At 46.6% G+C, this 22,681-nt stretch overlaps 1 protein-coding gene across 1 annotated transcript in view; it reads left to right on the top strand.

Annotated features, from left to right (window-relative positions):
• Nucleotides 1-22,681, top strand: part of LOC126092951 (forkhead box protein O) — a 678,190-nt gene that overhangs the window by 566,228 nt on the left and 89,281 nt on the right. The window contains exon 3 of the mRNA XM_049908686.1: nt 715-1,567. Within this exon, the coding sequence (XP_049764643.1) occupies nt 715-1,563 (849 nt within the window). The 3' untranslated portion in view covers nt 1,564-1,567. The remainder of the gene's footprint in view (nt 1-714; nt 1,568-22,681) is intronic.

Below are 22,681 nucleotides of genomic sequence, written 5' to 3'. Positions count from 1 at the left end.
CCCTTTGTCAGTACAAAAGAGGCAAAATCGTAATTCTTCAAACCACAACATACACCTACAGTCCGTTGCTGTGCAGTTTCGGGGTTCTTTGCCCAATTTAATACGTCGAGCTTTATATGCGCACTCGTGAGTAATGTCGTTTTCTGAGGCACAGGACTTCAACTGTCCATTGCCTGAAATTCCTTTAGTAATGTTTGCTTTAAACTGATTGAGACGAAGCTGCTTTCACTGACAGCATAATTCCTGTGTGCGACAAAACTGAGGACGCGTTATCCCCTGGTTTCTGCCGGTTAGGATCTTTTTACGAGCACTGTCCTTACGCTGCGAGTGGTACACCAGACACGTTCCACAGTCCGCTTTCGTACACGAAATAATTGACCCACTTTCTTCGCGGAGTGACTTACGGCGCGCCCTGAATGCTATCTTCTTTCTGGCTTTCTGTCACGTCTCGACGTCGAGCTGACTTTCTGCGGTGGCTGGGTGCAACCTACTGGCGCTCACACTGCCGGCGATGGTCACGTGACCGCTCGGTACCACTTCTGGGCAACGCCACAGAGCGGCCACTGGCCTGACTAATACGATACTTTACTGTAGACAACAGCATCATCAGAGCAACACCTACTAGCCCTGTCGACCGACCTCCGATTAGTCGTTTGTATTCTGTGAGACCTCAGTGTTGCAGCGTGAGGCTGGAGCGGCGGCCGGTGTTCGCAGGTGGAGGCGCTGCGGAACGGGCTGGCGGCGGCGGACGCGACGCCCTCGCCCTCCAGCTCGGTGTCGGAGGGCCTCGACCTGTTCCCCGACTCTCCGCTGCACGCCGGCTTCCAGCTGAGCCCCGACTTCCGGCCGCGCGCCTCCAGCAACGCCTCCTCGTGCGGCGGCCGGCTGTCGCCCATCCCCTCCGTGCTCGGCATGGAGCACGAGTGGGGCCCTCAGCCGCCGCAGCAGCAGCCGCCGCCCCCGCAGTCGCAGCAGCAGCCGCCCCCGCAACCGCCCCCGCAGTACGGCCTGGAACAGCTGGCGGGCAACCTGGCCGAGAGCATGAAGCTGCACCACGAGACGGCGCAGGCGCAGGGGCAGCCCTTCCTGTTCCAGCACGCGCCGCCCCCCTACCAGCCGCCGCCCCCGCCGCCGCCGCCCTACCTGGGGGCGGCGGCTGCCGGCGCCGGGCCGTACGGCGCGTGCCGCCTGTCGCCGTCGTACGAGCCCGAGTCGCCGCCGGCGCCGCCCCCGCCGCAGCCCGCCCCCCAGCCTAGCGGGCCGTCCACCATGATGGGGCAGCTGATGGGCGCCCTCAACAACTCGACTCTGCTCGACGACCTCAACCTCAACATCGAGACGCTACACGGCGGCTTCGACTGCAACGTCGACGAGGTGATCAAGCACGAGCTCAGCATGGACGGCAGCCTCGACTTCAACTTCAGCCAGCACCACCACCATCACCACCACCAGTCGATGGTGGCGGGCGGCGCCGCGATGTCCGCCTCCGACGCCGTCCACCAGCAGCACGCTGCCCCCCAGGGCGCCGCGCCCTACGCCACCGGGCCCTCCTGGGTGCACTAGCAGGGTGAGTACCCCACAATCGTCCGCGTTTCCAGAAAACAACTGCGAGGGAACTACGAGACGTGCACAAAACACACCATACACATCGTTGAACAGAGCACCTCTCCCAGTTCGTAACTCACTTGCCACGTGTTCAATACGGACAGCATTTCTAATGCCACAAATGTCAACACGTGCGAACAGATCATTGACGTCGCTGACACTATCCCAGGAAGGCGCTAAGGCCACTTTCGAAATATGTTCGTGGGGTTGTCTAAATGCTGGCGTGAACTAATTAGATTTGGCGATACGGACCACATGGTCTGGCGTGCCTGCCTCCCTACAGCAACTATGTCAAGGCGAGAATTATGAATCGATACTTCTAGTGATGTTCTATCCACTCATCCACATTATTAGACAATATCCCGGATGCCTCGCTAACGGCCTCCAGGGACAGAAGAAATTTGATTATCAGTATTTCGCTTAATTTCTGAACGGATTTAACAATTTAAAACGCCGTCATAACCTATTCACTAAAAGGTAAAATCTTATGTTAAAAGTTTAACAAAGTCATATAACTATTACAGTTACAAACTGCTCGTTCACCTTGAGGCAGCGCAAATACCCGGATTTTATTCATGCGGTGTTTGAGACCGACAGTACTTAACTACATCCAACAAACTTGACAGATAATTTAAAATCTTTAAGAAACTTTTCTCGCTGACATCTCCCATTAGATAATTAAAGGAAAAAAGTTCATTGCTCACTACATTTCTTCTCTTCGTGCATTACAACTGCAGCATCAAGCATGAAGTTTCGAGTTATCACTTCTCTACTACTGCCTCTTTTCTGAACAAATTTTGTGGACGGTATCCACATATACAACTCAATGTACCTGCAAAATTATATCGTTGTCCCACTTATAGTTCAGGTAATAAGACGTCATAAACATTGAGATGAGCGTGAAGAGCTAGCTTCTGCTTGATACGGAATGCAAATTGTGCACACTACACATATCCACTCTTTGATAATGAGTGCACTTTAGCGACTTCCAGCAAATTCTGAGGATAATTTCATACCTTTCGTATATTATTTCACTCCTACATGCATACCATCAAATGTTTAACACATTATCTCATTTGTGAAGTAATCACATGTTTCAAGCTGTTTTATACGTAGAAATCCGATTCTGTACAGAATCGGAGTTTACTGGTACTTGTTTATTTTATACATGGCTTGTAGTCTTTGCGCAGTCGTTTTCTGAAACGCGGCGGCACTTGTGAATGACCCTGTACGTATGTATTCTGCAAAGTCCCTTAAGATGTTCTTTCCTGTTCCATTCATGAACGGTGCATGCGAATACTAACTTAACTGTCTTCAAGTTCCATATGAGGAATTCCGGAGAACAGGAAAAAGATCTCCGCTAATATCCCCAACAAAATGTAACACGTAAGTAAATTGTAGATTAAAATAAACTGCTGTTTTTAAAATCACAGAAGATACGCAATAGCTAATGTTCGAACGAATAAAACACGTATTTTGGCGTATGCTTTATGAAGCCAATAATATTAATACGTCATTGAGACGTTAGCATCTTATTTTTAACTTTTTTATATTTCGTTTTGTGTCGATCAGTTCCCATGATAAGCTATATACGTTCTTATACTTCCTCTCTTTCGTCGTAATTTCTTCCAACAGTGGAGAATCCACTTTAACAGCTGTAAGTTGCAGCGAATTCAGTCAGTATTCTTCAGCTTGTTTGTAATAATAATGTATAATCCTTACCAAACTGTGTCTTATTAAAACGTACGTTCAGTTTCTTGTCTGTACGCTGTCTAGACACTCTGATCAGATTCGAATTTCGCTATCTGAAAATATTCTTTTACTCAATGATGAAAATGTTCTTAGCGGCCCGGCATTTACTTGTAGATTTCCCAAGTCGTAGACATCCATACTAACAGAATTCAATACTGATGACTGTTGCAAACTACGACAACTCGATGCATTCCACTCCGCCTTCAAGACATCATATACTAAACCAAATGTTCCATGGAGGTCAGGCAACCGAGGGTCTTAACAGGACTTGGCAGTAGGCTCAAACTGTGCGCAGGTCTGGCTAGTGCTGCCAGTCGTCTCAATTTTTGCGGCATGTCCCGATATTCAGGGGCGCCCGACTTCCGGGCACTGCAGAATACTGTCTAATGCGTATCAATACAGGGTACCCTCCACCATGCAACGTGTGTTGGCTTGCGGAGTACGTATGTAGATATAGACGTAGATTCGCTTAAAAATGGTCGAGTACATAAAAATTCCGAAAAGACGTTGTGAACGTGTCGATGGCGGTAATCGAGAAAATTAAACTTCGCCAGAAGTCGTGATCAGCCGATGGACTAAAGAGGTACGCCTCAGTGCGTGCCCAGACTGTACATTTCGGAAACAAACAGCGGCATCGCGGTTATTGTTGTTTTCTTACGGTTACGCCGCTGTTTTCTGAACAGTGCCTTCAAACTGGGTCTGGAAAGAGCAGCTCTGGCCAATTCGGGCTTTGTGTCCTCGAAATCAGAAGTGTCTTAGGGGTTGCACGTACATAGGCGAGCCGCGCGGGATTAGCCGAGCGGTCTAAGGCGCTGCAGTCATGGACTGTGCGGCTGTTCCCGGCGGAGGTTAGAGTCCTCCCTCGGGCATGCTTGTGTGTGTTCGTCCTTAGGATACATTATGTTAAGTAGTGTGTAAGCTTAGGGACTGATGACCTTAGCAGTTAAGTCCCATAAGATTTCACACACATTTGAACATTTTTGAACATAGTCGTCGTGGGATTTTTAGTTTTTAGGTACAACAGAGATGATTAAAGGCATCTCTGGAAATAGGTGTAATAGACAGGGCAGTAATAACCTGCCTGCGGAGCACGATGTAACAGTGAAACTCTGAAACTAGTACATACAACCAAAGGGGAAGCGAAAAGATTTCTTTCGTCGGTTTTCTACAGAGGCTTTAGCAGCGTACAACGTTGCCTGACATTGGCTATCTGACTTCCATCAGTTGTTCAGTCGTTGATCTACGTGACAACTAAGCAACAAAGGCATTTTAGATGAATTATGACGAGTTATATAGTTATATTTAGCTAGATTAAATAGTGTTCAGCACTCTGTTCAACAACTCACAACACTTTCTGGGGAAAAAAAACCATATTGTTGAAGGAGGTCAGTGAGTGACTTTTCATGCAATTACGTTTATATAAGACGCAACAACATTCTGTGATACAATGATAACCGTTTTCGGCCTGCATTTCTATTGGTCGTGGGCGGCTTTTCGTGAACAAAACGCTCATGGCATACGCTGTCAAACTCACTGTAGGCCGAAACCAGATATCACTGTGTCATAGAATGCGACTGTGTGTCATAATTCACTACACCTCACAGCCTTTGCTTTTATAGCAACTCAGGCAAATAGGACGATACTACGATCCACCGTAGATTTAAGACAATTTGCGAAAATAAACGGGGTAAAGAAACAGTACAAAATACAGAAAAAACAATGTTGAAAAAATGATTGAGTGTCGAAAACGAATTCGGTGATTTTCATCAGCAAAAAAGTTATTAAAAATGTACCTATCACTGTTATGTGCATAGCATACAGGTTTCAACCAATGACACTCAAATGCATCACTCATTATGTCACAACATACGGCTTCTTCATATACGTACAGGATTTTACAGTGTACTGATTATTGGATCTGAAGATGGTCTGTGAGGGTAGTGGGGGTCGCATACGTCTAATTTTCTTAATCGATCAATTATCCAAAAATTTCTGACGCTGTTATTATCCAGAATCACTGATTATCTAGGACCTGCCAACTGACGAACATGATGCAGCGTGTAAGTTGTTCACTCTTAGAAACACAACAGCATGCTTAGAAAAGTTTCACTAGAATGAGTCAGCGAATTCTGCATAATAGCAGCAAAGTAGTTTGATTAGCCACCAGGCAGTATGACAAAAATAGACAAGGACACATGGCGAAAGCTTTAAGTAATAAACCATGTTTATCACCGGTTAAGAAAGATAGTCTTTGTTTAACACAGTTGTAACGCACAACTATTTTGTCGTTCTTTCTTTATGTCGGTAGGACGAATTAAGTTAATCTGCAGCGTTGATAGAATTGGTAATTGGGAGATTAATCACAGGAAACAAAAAAGAGTTATGTCTTTAGGATATTCTTGTAAGACGAAGTCTCACTCAAACCGTGGTCAGTTTGGAAAACCTACGTGGACGTCTCTTGAAATCTGAAATTATCAGCTATAAAAAAAGTCGTTATTAAAGATTTTTGTCTTTTTGGGTTCATATTCACAGATTAAAAATAATATTGCAACAATTTCTTTGAAGTACCCCTTTCTATGCGGATGAGTTGATTGTTTTTATACCACTTAGTTATCAGAGGTGCACAACAGTAAACGTTTCCTGGAAACAAGTGGAAGGATTTGCGTTGACAAGAGCGGAGCGGCCTCAGGAAGCTGTTGGTACAGACGCAAGCTGTGTGTAGGATGTAGGTCTCTCTGGCGTAGCGCCCCTTTGAGTAGCAATTACCACCGCAAGCGTCCGAAGCCAGCAAACTGCAGTGCCGTGGATGAGGTCTGCCGTCCTTAATTGGTCGCCGCCTCAGCAGGGGGTGCGTGGCTACTGTGAACGATGGTTTCTCTTTCAGGAAAAAGGTGGTGTTTTAAGATAAATATAGCCGATACTAATACAGCAGCAGGACGCCGTGCAGAAAAGTATCGGGAATCTTGGGAGCTGTACTATAAAAATTTGCTTCATTCAGAGGAAGCAACGTATTACTGCAGCATAACCGAAGCTTGTTGAAAAATTACCGTGATTAAACAGAAAACTGGATGCCTTGACATACAGGAAGCTACCGAAAACAGACTTTTTATATATTTGCAGTTTTATACGTGTCATGCCATTCTCTCTGTTCTGTGTTATCGTGTTTTGTATTGGCGTAATCGAACACTGGGGCTATTCTCGTTGTCCTAGACGAGGCTGGTGACGTGGAAACCCTACAAGGGTAGCTGGCAGTTACCTTTGATGGTCTCTCTATGCTACCTGCAAGTTCCTTCGTGGCCAGTGATGTTTCTGGTTTGAAAGGGAAATGCGTTTTGGTTTTCAACGACCTCTCTAAGTAAAGGTCGTTGGAGACGGAACACCAGTTCAGTTTGACAATAGTGGGGGACGTGAGGACCTTGTCGAAGGAACCATTAGAGTAGTGGCCACCAACTTATTAAGGAAACTACAGAAAATACATCTCATAATGGGTCATTGGAGGTTCGAAACTCGGTTCTCCCAAAAAGCAAGATCTCTCACTGCCCTCGTTTTCTGTGATTCAGATCTGTCAACTCGTGTCCTGTTCCAGAAAATTCCTGTGGAGACAGCGTCCTAATCTCAGAATTTCACACATTTCTTCGAAGATTGGTGGCCCACCCTGATTCCGCAGAGGTAAGACTAAGTACACAAAGATACAAAAAAAGTCATCTGCCTATAGATACTGAAGATCGACGCTATCGATCAGAGTTAGGACGTGCCTCGCTTTTGATAGGAGTTTACAAAGAGGGAGTTCAAGCCTGATGTTCTGGAGCCACTGGAGTAGCAATTTTGGAGGACAGCGTGTTCAGACGGGCAGACAACGTTTTTAGAAAGGGTCTTATTGTATTCTGTTACACTCCCTTAAACACCTGCAGTCAGTTTCTCGCAAATATTTTCAGTGTCAGACATGACAGTTTTACAGTTTTCTTATCAGTACAGGTAACAGTGACCCTTTTTTTTTTTTTTTTTTTTTTTACTTCATGGTATGATCTTATGGGACCAAACTGCTGAGGCCAACATTCCCTAACCTTACACACTACTTAATCTGACATACGCTAACGCGCGCACACGCGCGCACACGCACACGCGCGCACACGCACACGCGCGCACACGCACACGCGCGCACACGCACACGCGCGCGCGCACACGCACACGCGCGCGCGCGCACGCGCGCGCGCGCACGCACGCACACGCGCGCGCGCACACGCGCGCGCGCACGCACGCACACGCGCGCGCACACGCACGCACACGCGCGCGCACACGCACCCCCCCCCCACACACACACACACACGAGGGAGGACTCGAACCGTGCGGACCGTGGCAAGGCGCCTGAGACCGATCGGCTACCCCGCTATTCGATATAACAATAGGAAACAATAGGAAACATTTTCACGCTGATACACAGTGCTAAATACGCATCGACAGATACAATTAATAATTGCTACGCAAAACAATGCTGACGTAATAACTGAGTACACATTTGGTCTACTCCGATTTAGATTTTCCATGGTTTTACGCAAGTACATGCAGTTTTTAAAAAGTCTTATCGGCGGATTACGTAGCTACATAATGTAACCATTCGCTTTTTCAGTGTGATATTATTTATTGTACCATCGGCTAGTTTTCGAGTCACTGCTGTTTCATGATAAGATGGTCTTATACGAACATCTAAGATGAGCCAACAGTGGCTCTTAAACTAGTCAGTGGTGCAGTAAATCGTACCAAATTCAAACAGTGACTGTCTGGATGTTGCACCTACATAATCCGCTAATTTGAATTACGGTGTTAGTTCGCCAGATAAAATGGATGTTATGAATCCCTAAGGGTTTCATGTGGCACTAAAGAACAGTGACAGATATGTATTTTTTATGAATAAAAGTTCGTCAACCTTGTGTATTTCGGTTTTCTAGGTTTTTATTTGCGATACCTATTTCTGAGCAAAAGCCGTGAAGATGGATCTTTCACTCTGAAATACGTTATCAGAAACAAAAATCTGGAAACCGAACTACAGAGGTTAAAAATCTCTTACTCGTTATATATCAGGTGACCCAGAACTTCACCGACATTTCGGAGGCTGTCCAGTGATATCTTCTGAGTATTCTGGTATGAGGGACCCGTGGGTAGTTGCAGAGAAATTACCCCTTCTACCGGTGTTGCACTGCAAATGTCGACGGTATGCACGGAGGGTCTTGTTTGGAAGCAAACTTGGCCCATTCACTCACGGTGCTTGCTGCTGACAGCAGCAGGGCCTGTTGTACCCTTGGTTCCCAAGCTAACATTCAGTCTCGGGTTTGTGTTTCCGACATAGTTGAACGTTAACAGTCACACACAGCGTAACGATGAAGAGTTGGCCGATATGCACCTCGCTAACGGTTCACGAAACGTAATGGAAAAGTGCCACGACAACGATATGCTCAGCTGTTCCCGCAGCGACGGCAGCCACGTCACAGTAGCTTTGCATCTGTAAATAGTCGCTCACGAATAACTCCGTCCTTTCGTGTCACTACGCTTTTGGAGGTTGCACATTACAGGCTTTTTGATTGTTGTGAAAATATTTTCACAGAAACAAAGATAATTCTGGGAACAAAGTCGAATCAATCATAATTGCGAGCACATTATTACTTTGTGCCGAGCCGCAAGGGACCATAGGTCCCTCGTACCAAAATACTCAGAAAAAGTCCCTGAATAATCTCCGAAATTTTATGTTATGGTTCACAATGTACATACAGGGACTGGACAAACATTGTGGAAACGCCGCGGGAAATGCATGCTTGGACATAATTGCAGGTGCTAGCCAAGCCTGCAGGTTGTGCTGTTGATGACAGTACGTTGCAAGGGTCAGCCGTGGTCAGAACAGCGATCCCTGCGGTTGTACATTGTGTTGGAACGAAGGCTGTTCGAACACGGGCAAATAGTTGAAGCTCGTATGGGAAGTGCTTCCTTAACCAAGGTAACCAAAGCGTTTCATGTTTCAAGAGGCGTCCCCTCGAAGATTTATTCCGCGTACAGGGAAAGCGGAATAACATCATCTGTAAAGTAACAACGCGGACGGAAGTGTGTGTTGAGTGATCGTGACATACGGTAATTGAAGAGCATGGTGAGGAAAAATAAGAAAACGGAAGCTGCAAAAGTCACCGCAGAACTGATTATCACACTTGCTAACATTACAAGCACCCAAAAAATACGAAGGAACACCGTGAGCTATGCACTGCAGGCAGAGTGTAGAGATACGCGTAACAGGATTTCGTGATGCCGCCGCCACAAAACCTGGACTATGGAGCAATGAAAGGAGGTCATTTGGTCGTGTGAGTCTTTTTTCACACTGTTACGACCCAAGAGTAAAAAGTGGAAGGGGTTCGATTATGATTTGGGCAGCCAAGTTGTGGTATTCCATGGTCGCATTACTGCCAAGGATTATGTGACTATTTTGGATGATCATGTCAGGCTAGTGTACAACATTTATTCTCCAATGGTGATGCTGTGTTCTCAGACGGCAAGGGACTTAACATCTGAGGTCATCAGTCCCCTAGACTTAGAACTACTTAAACCTAACCAACCTAAGGACATCACACATACCCATGCCCGAGGCAGGATTCGAACCTGCGACCGTAGCGGTCACGCGGTTCCAGACTGTAGCGCCTAGAACCGCTCGGCCACTCCGGCCGGCCGTTGTCTGTATTTTCTTTCTTCGACCAGTGATGCAGCCCCAGCCACAATTTTTCTGTCTGACTCTACATCAACTGCTGGAGAAACTATCGTATTTGAACTTTGCGAAGAAAGAGAACTTCGAACACTTCGCTCGAAAACACTAAGAGAATCGTAACGCTCCACTACGGTAACTCATCATTAGTAGAGAATGCATACCACAGATGATCCTTCGAAACTTAAATTCAGCCTAGTGCTGTCTGCATTAGAGCTCCGCGTTTGGATCGACGTGCAGTGCCAGGTTATACAAGCGAAGGCCCCGGCCGCCATCCGTGCGCGTACTGTCGCTGCCGGGTGTTGAACCGACCAGCAACAGGTGCCGCATCCGCCTCCCGGCCAACTCCCGCTGTCTCGCTCCGCCACGCCCACTTCATTATAAACTCTCGGCAAGTCCCTCCAAATTGTCAGGCCTTTACATTTTATATTGAGTTTCCCGCCGTAACAAATCAGATTACCGCCGCGCCCGCTGTCTCCAGACTGGCAGGTCCTCGCCGACACTTACCACTTCTCCATTTTTTCCCCCACAGCCCCGCTCTTTCTTTTCCCTCGCTCTGTCTTTTGGCCTCTGGCCTCCCAAGATGTACGAAAGTTTGTTCTTTTGAATGTCGGCAGCGAGTAGCGAGTAACGAGGTTAGCGGTCGCCAGTAATGAAGACATTAGCAAGCGTAATGGTGGCTGCTACTCGCCCTCTGAAGACGACGAGCTGTCGCCGCAACGCTCCGACGGGTCGAGTGGTCTTCTGCGGCGATAGGGCTCATTAATACACTGAACTGCCAAAGAAACTGGTATAGCCATACGTATTCAAATACATGATATGTAAACAGGCAGAATATGACGCTGCGGTAGACAACGCCTATATAAGACAACAAGTGTCTGGCACAGTTGTTAGCTCGGTTACTGCTGCTACAAGTTATCAAGATTTAAGTGAGTTTGAAAGTGGTGTTATAGTCGGCGCACATCTCAGATGTAGCGATATGGTGGGGATTTTCCCGTATGACAGTTTCACGAGTGCATCGTGAATATCAGGAATCCCATAAAACATCAAATCTCCACCATCGCTGCAGCTGGAAAAAGATCCTGCAAGACCATGACCAATGACGACTAAAGAGAATCTTTCAACTTGACAGAAGTGCAACCCTTCCGCAAATTGCAGCGGATTTCAATTCTGGGCCATGAACAAATGTCAGCGTGCGAACCATTAAACGAAAGATCATCGATACTGGCTTTCGCAGTCGAAGGCCCGCTCGTGTACTGTTGATGACCACACGACAGCAAGGTTTACGCCTCGCATGGGCCAGTCAGCATCCAAATTGGACTGTGGATGACAGGAAACATCTACATCTACATGACTTCTCTGCAATTCACTTTTAAGTGCTTGGCCGAGGCTTCATCGAGCCACAATCATACTCTCTCTCTACCATTCCACTCCCGAACAGCGTGCGGGAAAAACGAACACCTAAACCTTTCTGTTCGAGCTCTGATTTCTCTTATTTTATTTTGATGATCATTCCTACCTATCTAGATTGGGCTCAACAAAATATTTTCGCATTCGGAAGAGAAAGTTGGTGACTGAAATTTCGTAAATAGATCTCGCCGCGACGAAAAACGTCTTTGCTTTAATGACTTCCATCCCAACTCGCGTATCATATCTGCCACACTCTCTCCCCTATTACGTGATAATACAAAACGAGCTGCCCTTTTTTTGCACCTTTTCGATGTCCTCCGTCAGTCTCACCTGGTAAGGATCCCACACCGCACAGCAATATTATAACAGAGGACGAACGAGTGTAGTGTAAGCTGTCTCTTTAGTAGACTTGTTGCATCTTCTAAGTGTCCTGCCAATGAAACGCAACCTTTGGCTCGGCTTTTCCACAATATTTTTTGTGTGGTCTTTCTAACTGAAGTTGTTCGTAATTTTAACACCCAGGTACTTAGTTGAATTGACAGCCTAAAGAATTGTACTATTTATCGAGTAATCGAATTCCAACGGATTTCTTTTGGAACTCATGTGGATCACCTCACACTTTTCGTTATTTAGCGTCAACAGCCACCTGCCACACCATACTGCAATCTTTTCTAAATGGCTTTGCAACTGATACTGGTCTTCGGATGACCTTACTAGACAGTAAATTACAGCATCATCTGCGAACAACAAACATGTTGCCTGGTCGGACGAACCTCGTTTCAAATTGCCTCGAGCGGATGGACGTGTACGGGTATGGAGACAAGCTCACCAATCGAAGGACTGTTCAAGCCGATGGAGTCTCTATAATAATGTGGGGCGTGTGCAGTTGGAGTGATAAGGTACCCCTGACACGTCCAGATACGAAACTGACAAGTTACACATATGTAAGAATCATGTCTGATCACCTGCATCCATTCCTGGCCATTGGCCATTGTGCATTCCGACGGACTTGGGCTATTCCAGCAGCACAATGGGACACCCCACACGTCCAGAATTGCTAAAGAGTGGCTCCAGGAACACTCTTCTGAGTTCAAACACTTCCGCTGGCCGCCAAACTCCCCAGACATGAACATTGTTGAGCATATCTGGGATGCCTTGCAACGTGCTGTTCAGAAGAGATCTCCACCCCCCTCGTACTCTTACGGATTTATGGGACAGCTCTGCACGACTCATGGTGTCAATTCCCTCCAGCACTGCTTCAGATGTTAGTCGAGTCCATGTCACGTCGTATCGCGGCACTTCTGCGTGCTCGCGTGGGCACTACACGATATTAGGCAGGTGTATATTTCTTTGACTCTTCAGTGTATATGCGAGCTTCGGTACACCAACTTCTGCACGCACGCATGTGCATTGGCGCGTGTGTCGGAAAGAACCGATTCGAATTGTGGCATGGGAAGAAATTTTTACCGTCAGTATTTCACCACCACCAACAGGAGGAGAATGTCGGCCCGTTAGGGGCGTTAAGCCGGTGCTGTTCGAGAGCAGTAACCACACGTTGGCTACTGGGTACACCCTTTACCTCCTTTTCTTATCTGACACATAAATTTAAAACGCGATTGTCACATTTCGCGGATGAAAAGATCATTATGCGCGAAGAAATAAACTTTCCATTTAGGCGGCCGCTTAACCACCCTGAGTCTCCTAGCCAGTGGTGTCATGTATGACTTTACTTTTATTGCCATTATTGTATTTCCCATCAACAGAGTGGATCCAAGTTACCTACAGACCATTATTTTAGCTGGCGATGAGGCGCATATTAAACGCTTGTTACAGTGTTGCACTTCCTTCCGTCCGTCCGTCCAACCTTCCGTATTATGGTAGGTTTAAGGCTACTATTAATGGGCTGTCCAAGCGTTTATTAGTACGCGATCGCAAGGCCACGATACCATCTTCATTTATCAGTGTGGCTTCTGTTTTAACTCGACCAACAACTGAGCGAAAAGCGACAGTGGACAACTGACATTATTCTTAGTCGGCTATTTGCTGCTTTATCAGCGGATTTCGTTCCACGTCTCTGAATTTTTCAGTATTAAGGAACATTTTATTGAATTCTGATTCCTAATAATATTGTTCCATTGTTACATTAAAACTGACAAGTGTAGTTGGAAAGATGATAAAAGGTTACGTTCGTGTACATAGAATGTCGTTTGTCTTCGGGTGCATTCGTACGTTTGTTAAAGATCAGACGACGTTGCTGTTCCTTCCGCTGACAAGGCTGAATATGACCTGCTGCAATAGCTGAAAGAGAAACTGAATATTTCGCATTGCGCACTGTGACCCTTAGAATACTGAGAACACTTGAGCGACTGAAAAAGTATTTGGTGGAAAATAGAGAAGAGATGGACGCTTCGATATGGAAACGAGAATAATTCTGCTCCTAAGTCAAGAAAACTTGAAGTTATTTTCCTAGACCTTCGTATAATAAGGAAACAAAAATCTCGAAACACCTTTAACCTGTTATTGTAGTCACTCAATATCCGTAGTACATTACAACTGTAGTGCGCCAAGTCACCTGTCACCTTAATACCTTGCTAATGATTAGAAAGATCGTTGAAGGGAGCATAAACAGTACTTATGTGGTGTTTTGGGCATGTGCACTGTGGAAAGTCCTCCCGACGCCGTCTTGAGGCAAGCCATGTTCTCTATTAATCACTTGACGTCAAGGGTAACCAGGATATTCTGCGTGACGTTCACTTTTTGTAACTTTTTCCAAGGGCTTTCCTGGTGGAGCTATAAATTGGACTGTTTGTTTTTCTATCGGAACAAACTCTTTCCTTTTCGTTTCGAATGACCCTGAACTTATTCTTTCTTTTAGCTATTAGTGACAACAGAAAGATGGACAAACAAGGCGGCGACTGTTTGTAGCCGATCCATCGGAAAAATCGCACAGAAAATCACAAACGTTTTCAGATTACAGTAGTGATGTTTCATTTCGTACTATACACAATGCACAGAAATAAGTAACAATTGTAACAGTTAATACATGAAGGTGAAGGTGCAGCAAAACTGACGTGAAGCTTATAAAATAATTTGCTCCACCGCCTGTAAGTAATTCTACGTAAGAAGAGATTTCAAAAGTAGATAAAAAGAACACACAAATGCCGTCAAACTTATATGCCACTCAAAAGTCGCCATCTTCAGGTTTGTCTCTCAGAACTACAAATTACAGTGTGAAATTTTGAAATGGTTGAACTACGGAACCATATTATTGACGTTCAACAATGAACAATGAGAAATATCCACGGTGGTTATATTCCCATAATGAAGATGGACAATTCTGAGTCCCAGATTTCGGGAAGTTATTCACGTTAATAGTCAGACCACAAAGTGGGTTGTCATAAGAAAATGAGTACACCCAAAAAGATGCTTGTCAAAATCTACAAGGCATCACTGGCTCATAGCAGGCCTAGAAAAAGCGGGGGTGGTACAAATAATTAATGGGACACTGCAATTAACGGGGATGAAAAGCCTAAAAATTAACTAATCAGGGAAAGTACTATAAGTACACGGGAAATATCATCCAAAAATACTGTAGAATGGAACCGAAACGTTGAGAACGGAAGAAATCTGAAAATAGGTTACCAGATAATACCCCGAAAATATATGGAATCAAAATAGGGGAAGATAAAGGAAGTGTGCCACTTTGAATATTGCGAAAAATGGTCAGCCAAATGCTCTGGACTAGCAGATAACCTAAATGGAGCCATAAAAATGGAAATAGTGTTCCACTTATCAAGGAACACGCACACTAAAAAAATCCTTATCTGTTTAATAGTAAGTTTAGTCTTTACGATGTGGTGGATAATACCAGGTGGTCTTATGTCTCACAATACTTCGCCATAAACACAGCCAAACAGTTGAATATGTTAGAGAAGAAAGAAAGAAGAATAATTCGAAAATTTGAATCTAAAGAATGAAAGTGGATTTTAGGAACTGAGACTTAATACGGAGATGTGTGAAAAAATCGAGAATATAATAAATAGAATTAGAATGCGAAGGATTGGGTTTTTTAGTCTCTTAAAAAGGATGCATAACAAGAGTCTGATAAAGAAGTATTTAAATTCTTTGGCCAAAATCCAAACCACCGCATTTCTTTGGTTATAGAAGTGAAGAAGGGGGATATATGAGATGGTGGTAACAGACTGTTAGAAACAGACATGAATTCGGGGGAAAGGTACAAAAGCCAAGATTTTTGAGCGGGAAATACAGAAGTAGAGAGGAGCATCGTGTGCAGAAGAAAGAAGAGAACAGCCGAGAGCAAAATGAAGTAGTGCTGGGATACCAAAACAAAAAAGGAAAAGAACATGATGACATAAATCAGGTATTTTACGTGGCTCCCAGTTGCCCAAAGCTGAATAGCTAAAATAATAACAATAGTAATAGTGGTAAATTTGTGACAATGCATAACCGAAGTACAGTAAGGAATCGTGATGAAATGAACATTTATTTGTAGATAAATACTGCTAATTTAATTTGTGGTAAGGTCTTATGGGACCAAACTGGTGAGGCCATCGGCCCCTAAGCTTACACACTACTTAATCTAACTTAAACTAACTTACGCTAAGGATGACACCCACACCCATGCCCGAGGGAGGGTTCAAACCTCCGACGGGAGGAGCCGCGCGGACCGTGACAAGACGCCCGAGACCACGCGGCATATAAATTCTTTGCCGTGTAGCAGTGAAATTATACCTGCGGAGAATAATAAATACTGTATTTGTATTGCTTTTGGAGCATCAGCAAAGAGCAGTTATGGTCCGTGCAGGTGGAATAAGTTTGTGTTGCCTCCCTTCGTACGTGCTGTGTTGCAGACTGATACATTTCTTTCGATATTAGAAGTGATTCGTCAATAAGAGCTCAGGACTATCGTTCGTTACTGTACATTGCAGAATTAAGTTCACTTTTTTCCTAAGTGGAGCCGCTACTACGACCTTCAACGGCGACTGAAGAATCATCATGCAAGTGTATGGTGGAAGATGAGGGGTAAAATAACGAGACTCGAATGCTGTACGGGCAGATACTCGTGGTCTACCGCCTCAAGCGGTTGCGGTAAACGCAACTGCCCTACGGCTAGCGCACTCTTAGGCACTGGGTTCGATTTCGTGTGTGTGTGTGTGTGTGTGTGTGTGTGTGTGTGTGGTGAGGAGAGCCGGGGGCGGTGTCGGCGAGTGTATGTGGGTGTTGTGTGACTAGGGTAACAGGTCGCCTTTAGATTAGCGGCCCACGTTAGCACGTTGGTTTGGAGGGAGGGCGGGAACTGGAGGGGGGGGAGGGTATGGAGGGGGAGAGGTAGGGAGTGGTGGCCGCTGCTGTTATTCCGGCGACGCTTCAATTACGGGCTGTGGGGGCCGTGGCGGCCCGTCTGCGGCTAATGGAACAGACGCCGGCACAAAGAGCGCGAGACGCGAAAAAGCACCTCCTCCAAGACGCCGGCTGCCTGGCTGGGAAAAACTGAAAAGCAAATTGCCGAAGCCATCTTTGCGGGTAATTAATGGCCGGCATGTAGGTGGCAAGTGCGCTCCATCAATCAGCGCCGGCGTGACGTCACGGCCGCTCCGCTCCTCTCCGATTCCTTGTTGCGCAGTGTACATCGTTCTGTGTCTTCTACTCCGCTTTGACCGACTGTCTCGTTACAGGTTGAAAGCTGTTGCGGCTGACTTTCGTCACAAATCTACACTGGTGTCCAAAGTTAAAGCAACAAACTGATTTTTCCCGTCCTATGTCCAATTCACGATGTAATGATACAAACTGTCAACGAATGTCGATACGATCGTGCTCTGCACGGAAGATGGCATTCTGATCAACGGACAACGACGCCAGCAATGACGTCAGGGCACCTGTCAAGCTGGGTAGTGTTTGCAGGGTAGTCCCACATCAACACTCGCTGTGTACACAGTCACAGACGGTGCAGTATGGCACAGAGAAGACGTCTATAGACACTCTGCTGCGAAGAGCCCTAGGAAGAATGGAAGCAAGAGAGTCGCAAAACGATGTGGCCCGATGGCATAACGTGAATCATTCTGTTGTTTCTCGGATGAGGCGACAGTTTTGAGAGACAGAGGACAGGCCCGACCACGTGTGCCGTCAGAAAGATTGGACCGTTCTTTGGCTGTAAGGGGACAACGGTACCTCCGTAGTACTGCAGACCCCGCACCATCCCCTGGATGTGTCGTATCAAGGCAAACGGTGTACAGAAGGCTTCAGGAGAGTGGCCTTTATTGTTGGAGACCTGCTGACTGTTCACATCTGGCGTGCCTTCGCAGAAGGGAACGTCTAGAGTGGAGCCGTCAACATCCCACCTGGACTGTCGAACGGTGGGCCAATGTTCCTTTCACAGATGAGTGGATTCGCATCTGGAGGAACGTGGAACACGATTTTGGGACCCAAACGTTTTGGAAAGAGACCGATATCGAGGAGGATCTCTAATGGTGTGGGCAGGGATTATGTTGACCACTCGATCACCACTTCATGAAATTTTACTGGTGGATCAGCAAGATTTAACTGCTGCCAGGTACCGTGAGGAGATCTTGGGTTCCCATGCGCGGTTGTTACGCGGTACTGTGAGCCCAGTCTTCGTACTGATGGACGATAATGCTCGATCTCATAGAGCATGGGTGGTTGATGTTTCTTTTGCAAACGAAAGTTACTGCACTCATGGCGTGGCCTGCTTGGTCTCCCGATTTGAATCTCATAGGTCATGTCTGGAATGCAATAGGGAGATGAAGTGCATCACGCCAACACCCACCAACCACTTTCCAAGACTTGCGAGCAACTCTGCCGGAAGAAGGGCCGTTATTGACTCAACATGAGATTGATGACATCATTCACAGCATGTCCCATCGTTGACAGACCTGTATTGGTGCTAGAGGTGGTCACACCCCATCCTGAGCACATTAACCAGTTGTCAAAATGTGTGTGCAAATGACTATCACCTGTTTATATTGTTTTGTGGCAAAATATACGGAACTTCGCAAAATCTCCTTTTGTTGCTTTAATTTTGGACACCAGTGCAAATAAGGTTGCAATCAGAGCTCTAGAGTTCAAGTTTTTATTTATTTCTTCTCGTGTAAGCCACTGCTGTAATGAGCCTACAATAAAAATTACCTGGAAACACACAAAACGATGAAGCAGCTATGCGACATAAACGAAAGTTGATGTGCGAGTTTCTACATATAAAAGATGATGTCTCACTCCAGACACAAAAAGAGTGTCGCTGGTAGTGCAACAAAGAGGATGCAGATCGGGTTTGCTTTAATTACACGCTGTAATTGTCATGAGCGTTAGTTACCTTTGGGATTTGACATGCTGAACTGATGTTAGTCAAGAATGCCTTTAAGGCGGCAAGGACATCCTCACTGAGTTTCAACGAGGCCGTGTAAGAGGGCTACGAGAAGGTGGATGTTCCTTCTGCGATACTGCAGAAATACTTTGCAGGAATGATTGCTGGCGGAGGTGGTCACGAAGAGAAGACCGGGTTCCGGACGACCATCTGGCACTACCGAGAGGGAAGACCATCGTGTTCGGCGTATGGCTCTGGCACATAGTACTGCCATCTGCAACAGTAAACTGAGCAGCAGTTGGCACCATAGTGACACAACAAACTGTTACAAATCGGTTACTTCAAGGGCAGCTCCGAGCCAGACGCCACCAAGGGTAGGTGGGTGCGTGAAGGAAAATGTGAAGGAGCGTCACGGGTGCATTTGGTTATGCTCGGGGAAGTCTGGGGCAGGCTTTTATCAAGCCTTGAATATCAGATTATTGTTGTTGTTTATGATGATGATGCTTCATCTGATTTTATAATCCACGTACTACACCGAGCAATGGTTAATACTCTCTACCGTCACTTAGGAGGAGCACTGTCCAGACAACATGATTTCGATTTTTTCATGGTTTCTCCAGTCCACCTTCATCATTTCCCTTGTTTATTTTTATCCTCCTCCTCCCGCTATACAATCTTCTGTCCATCTTTCCTCACCCCTCCCCCTAGGAATCTTACCCATTTTTGTCACCATCTTCCCCATCCCCAACTCTTGACTCCATCCTCCTTTTTCATTTCGCCTTACGTACCATCTTCTCCCACCTCCGTATCCTGTACCACATCGCCATATTACTCCTTCTCGTCCTCATACTCTTACTACAGCTTCTGCTCGTACTACTACTGCTATTTCTCCTCCTCTGCGGGGGCCACTGTGGCCGAGCGGTTCTAGGCGCTTCAGTCCGGAACCGCGCTCCTGCTACGGTCGCAGGTTCGAATGCTGCCTTGGGCATGGATGTGTGTGGTGTCCTTAGGTTAGTTAGGGTTAAGTATTTCTAAGTCTAGGGGACTGATAACCTCAGATGTTAAGTCCCATAGTGCTTAGAGCCATTTGAACCATCCTCTTCTGCCTACTCTTTCTTTCTTTCTTTCTTTCCTTCCGCCTGTTCTTACTCGTCCTCCTCCCCTTCTACTGTACAGTACCTTTTTCCTTTTTTCATACTGTTCTTTTTTCTCTCCTTCCTTTCGGTCCTTCACCCTTCCTCTTGCCACTTCCACCTATTCTTACTCTTCCTCCTCCCCTTGTGCTGTACAGCACCTTTTGTCCTTCTTTATACGGTTCGTTTTTCTCTTCCCTTTCGGAACTTCGCCCTTCCTCTTGCCACTGAGTGAGTTGGCCCAACACTTAACACTGTGGGCGAAAAATCCCTGTCCAGTTATCTCGTCTTACGTTGTGTGTTTCCCCATAATCATTTCGGCCGACTGCAGGGGTTCTTTCGTCCAGAGCACTGGCTGAATTCTTGTCCCATCGTTGTCCAATTCGAAATTGTGTTTCGTCTGTGAGTGTACTCAGTCACGACGAGGGATCGGAAGCTAACTCCCTCCTCCCGAGAATTCTTTTCCTTCTGAATACATCTTCTGATTTTCCTCCGGTATATTCCTTTTCCTGCTCCTCCAACCCTCGCGACTCTACGCGCTGAGTCTTGTCAGAGGTGGTCGTAACACTTTAACGCGGCTGTGAGCAGAGTGCCCTGAGTGATGGCCCTCGGACGGTAGCGAGCCGACTGGCCCCGCGGCCGGATACCTGCGGGCCGGAGGGCGACCCGCAATCGCCAGCGTCGCCGACGTCGACGTCTCCACCGGCGCCGGCGCCCCTTTATCTGGCAGTGCGGCGCGCGCCGCCCCGAGTATTTCACGACGTTTCCAGTCGGCCGGAGGCAGACGCATTCTGCGATCGCGACAGCCCGGGGGAGGGGGCGGGGCGGGCGAGGTCGCAAATGGCCGAGTGGGGGCGGGGGCGGAGGCGGCCGGCGATAGCGGAACCCGCTGACTGATGCGCCAGCAAACTTGGCCGCTATCGGCACTAAGTGCCGCTTCGGAAACTGGCCGCGCCCGCCGCCTTTACGAGCCAAACTTGGGATTTATGCCGCAGATATCGGCGGTGCTCGCGAGGTAATTATTTCCGGGCCCTCCGACCCGTCCGGTATACGAGTGTAGGGCGCTTTGTGCTGCGCCGCCGCCGGTCGTGAGTAGCGTGTGCGTGCCTCTGTGTGTGTGTGTGTGTGTGTGTTTAGGTAAGTGTTGGAAGGGGCTCCATGATGGTGACAGATTCAGATTAATTTTCCACTGCTTGTATGTCAAACTCTTCCGACTATTCTTCCTCCCCGACGTGATAGTGTACGTGTTGTCTGTGAAGTCTGGCAACGATTTCAGTAGAACGGCAGATTATAAAAATGAGCCCCTTTTCTAGTTTGGTGGAATCCTGGCGACCTAACTAGAACGCTCTTTGTTAGAGCAGGCATTGTGCAGTTATGGGCAGGTACATTACGAATACATCGAATGATACAAAGAGATGCCATGGATCCACTTTACTACCACTATACACGTACGGGCTCTAATGGATCCCAATGGAACAACTAAAATGCACGTGACTAGTGTATCCTGAAATCGTCGCCCTCTTAATAGTTAAACCAACTTTACCAATGAAGCAAATGGGGGAGCTGTTCTTGAAGACACTCTTGCATCATCCTGTTGTGTGACACTTCGAATTTACAATATCATTAACTTGCCAGCCGCCATGGCCATAAATATTTGAATGTTTGCCAATTCACTTCCTCAGTGGATAAGCGCATATGACTGTGACAGTGTTCTAGAACCGTAGCCGAAGAGGCACACGCTTGTGGTTGTGAGTAGTGACGGCCACTCAAAACATAGTCTCTGCTCTCGGTGTCATCAAGTGATCGCCATCTCAACATCCACAGCCTTTACTGGACGTAGCCCTACTTTGTATGGTCTTTTTCCTGTTACATGAATCGGGATACGTCGTAGAGCTGTAACGCGAGAGCCGAACCACAGCATAGTTTCGTATTCTTCGCATTATGAAACCTAGAGGAATACACAAAACATTTAGGCCTACACAGTTTCCATTAACAATTTTTTGGCTTCCGGTCGTTGCTTTTCTTATCGAGGGTGAAGTGTACTGCTACCTTGTTCTGTTTCTTTCAGCGTGTAGGATGAAGTCCCAGTAAAGAAGCTAGATTAAAGAAGATGACTTATCTCGCAGGTGTCATCCGAGATACATTTGTAATTAGAAAGTTTATTATTTTCTGAAGACACGTTATAATCGTTCTTTCATTGTTAAATTACACTGACTCAGCAAATGTCATGGGATAGGCATCTAATGTCGGGTGGGGTCTCCTACGGCCCTGCCGACTGCAGTGAGACACCGTGGAAGTAGGCTTAGAAGTTTTTGGTACTCCTCTGGAAGCAGCTGACCCAAATCGTTTGCAGAGCCTCACCCAATTGTGACCTGTTCGTGGATGCATCATCCATGGCGCGGAGCCTGCGTTCCATGACATCCCAGATATGCTCTATGGGATTCAAATCCGGGCTCCGAGGTGGCCACCTCGGTCTTCGGACCTCCCCTGGAACCATTCATGGGCGACGTGGAAGCGATGTGGCGGCGCGTTATCATCTCGGAACACCGCAGAACCACCAGGGAGTTTGAAGGAGTTTGAAGGCCAAAAATCGATGGAGATTATTCCCGAGCAGCTTAGCATTCCGCTGACCATTCAGAGCCCTTCCAGAACAACTAGGGAGCCCATTCCATACCAGGAAAATGCACCCCAGACCATAACAGAAAT

This window comes from Schistocerca cancellata, chromosome 1, assembly GCF_023864275.1.
Source record: "Schistocerca cancellata isolate TAMUIC-IGC-003103 chromosome 1, iqSchCanc2.1, whole genome shotgun sequence".
Classification (NCBI taxonomy): Eukaryota; Metazoa; Arthropoda; class Insecta; order Orthoptera; family Acrididae; genus Schistocerca; species Schistocerca cancellata.
This window is presented reverse-complemented; position numbering and strand designations above follow the sequence as displayed.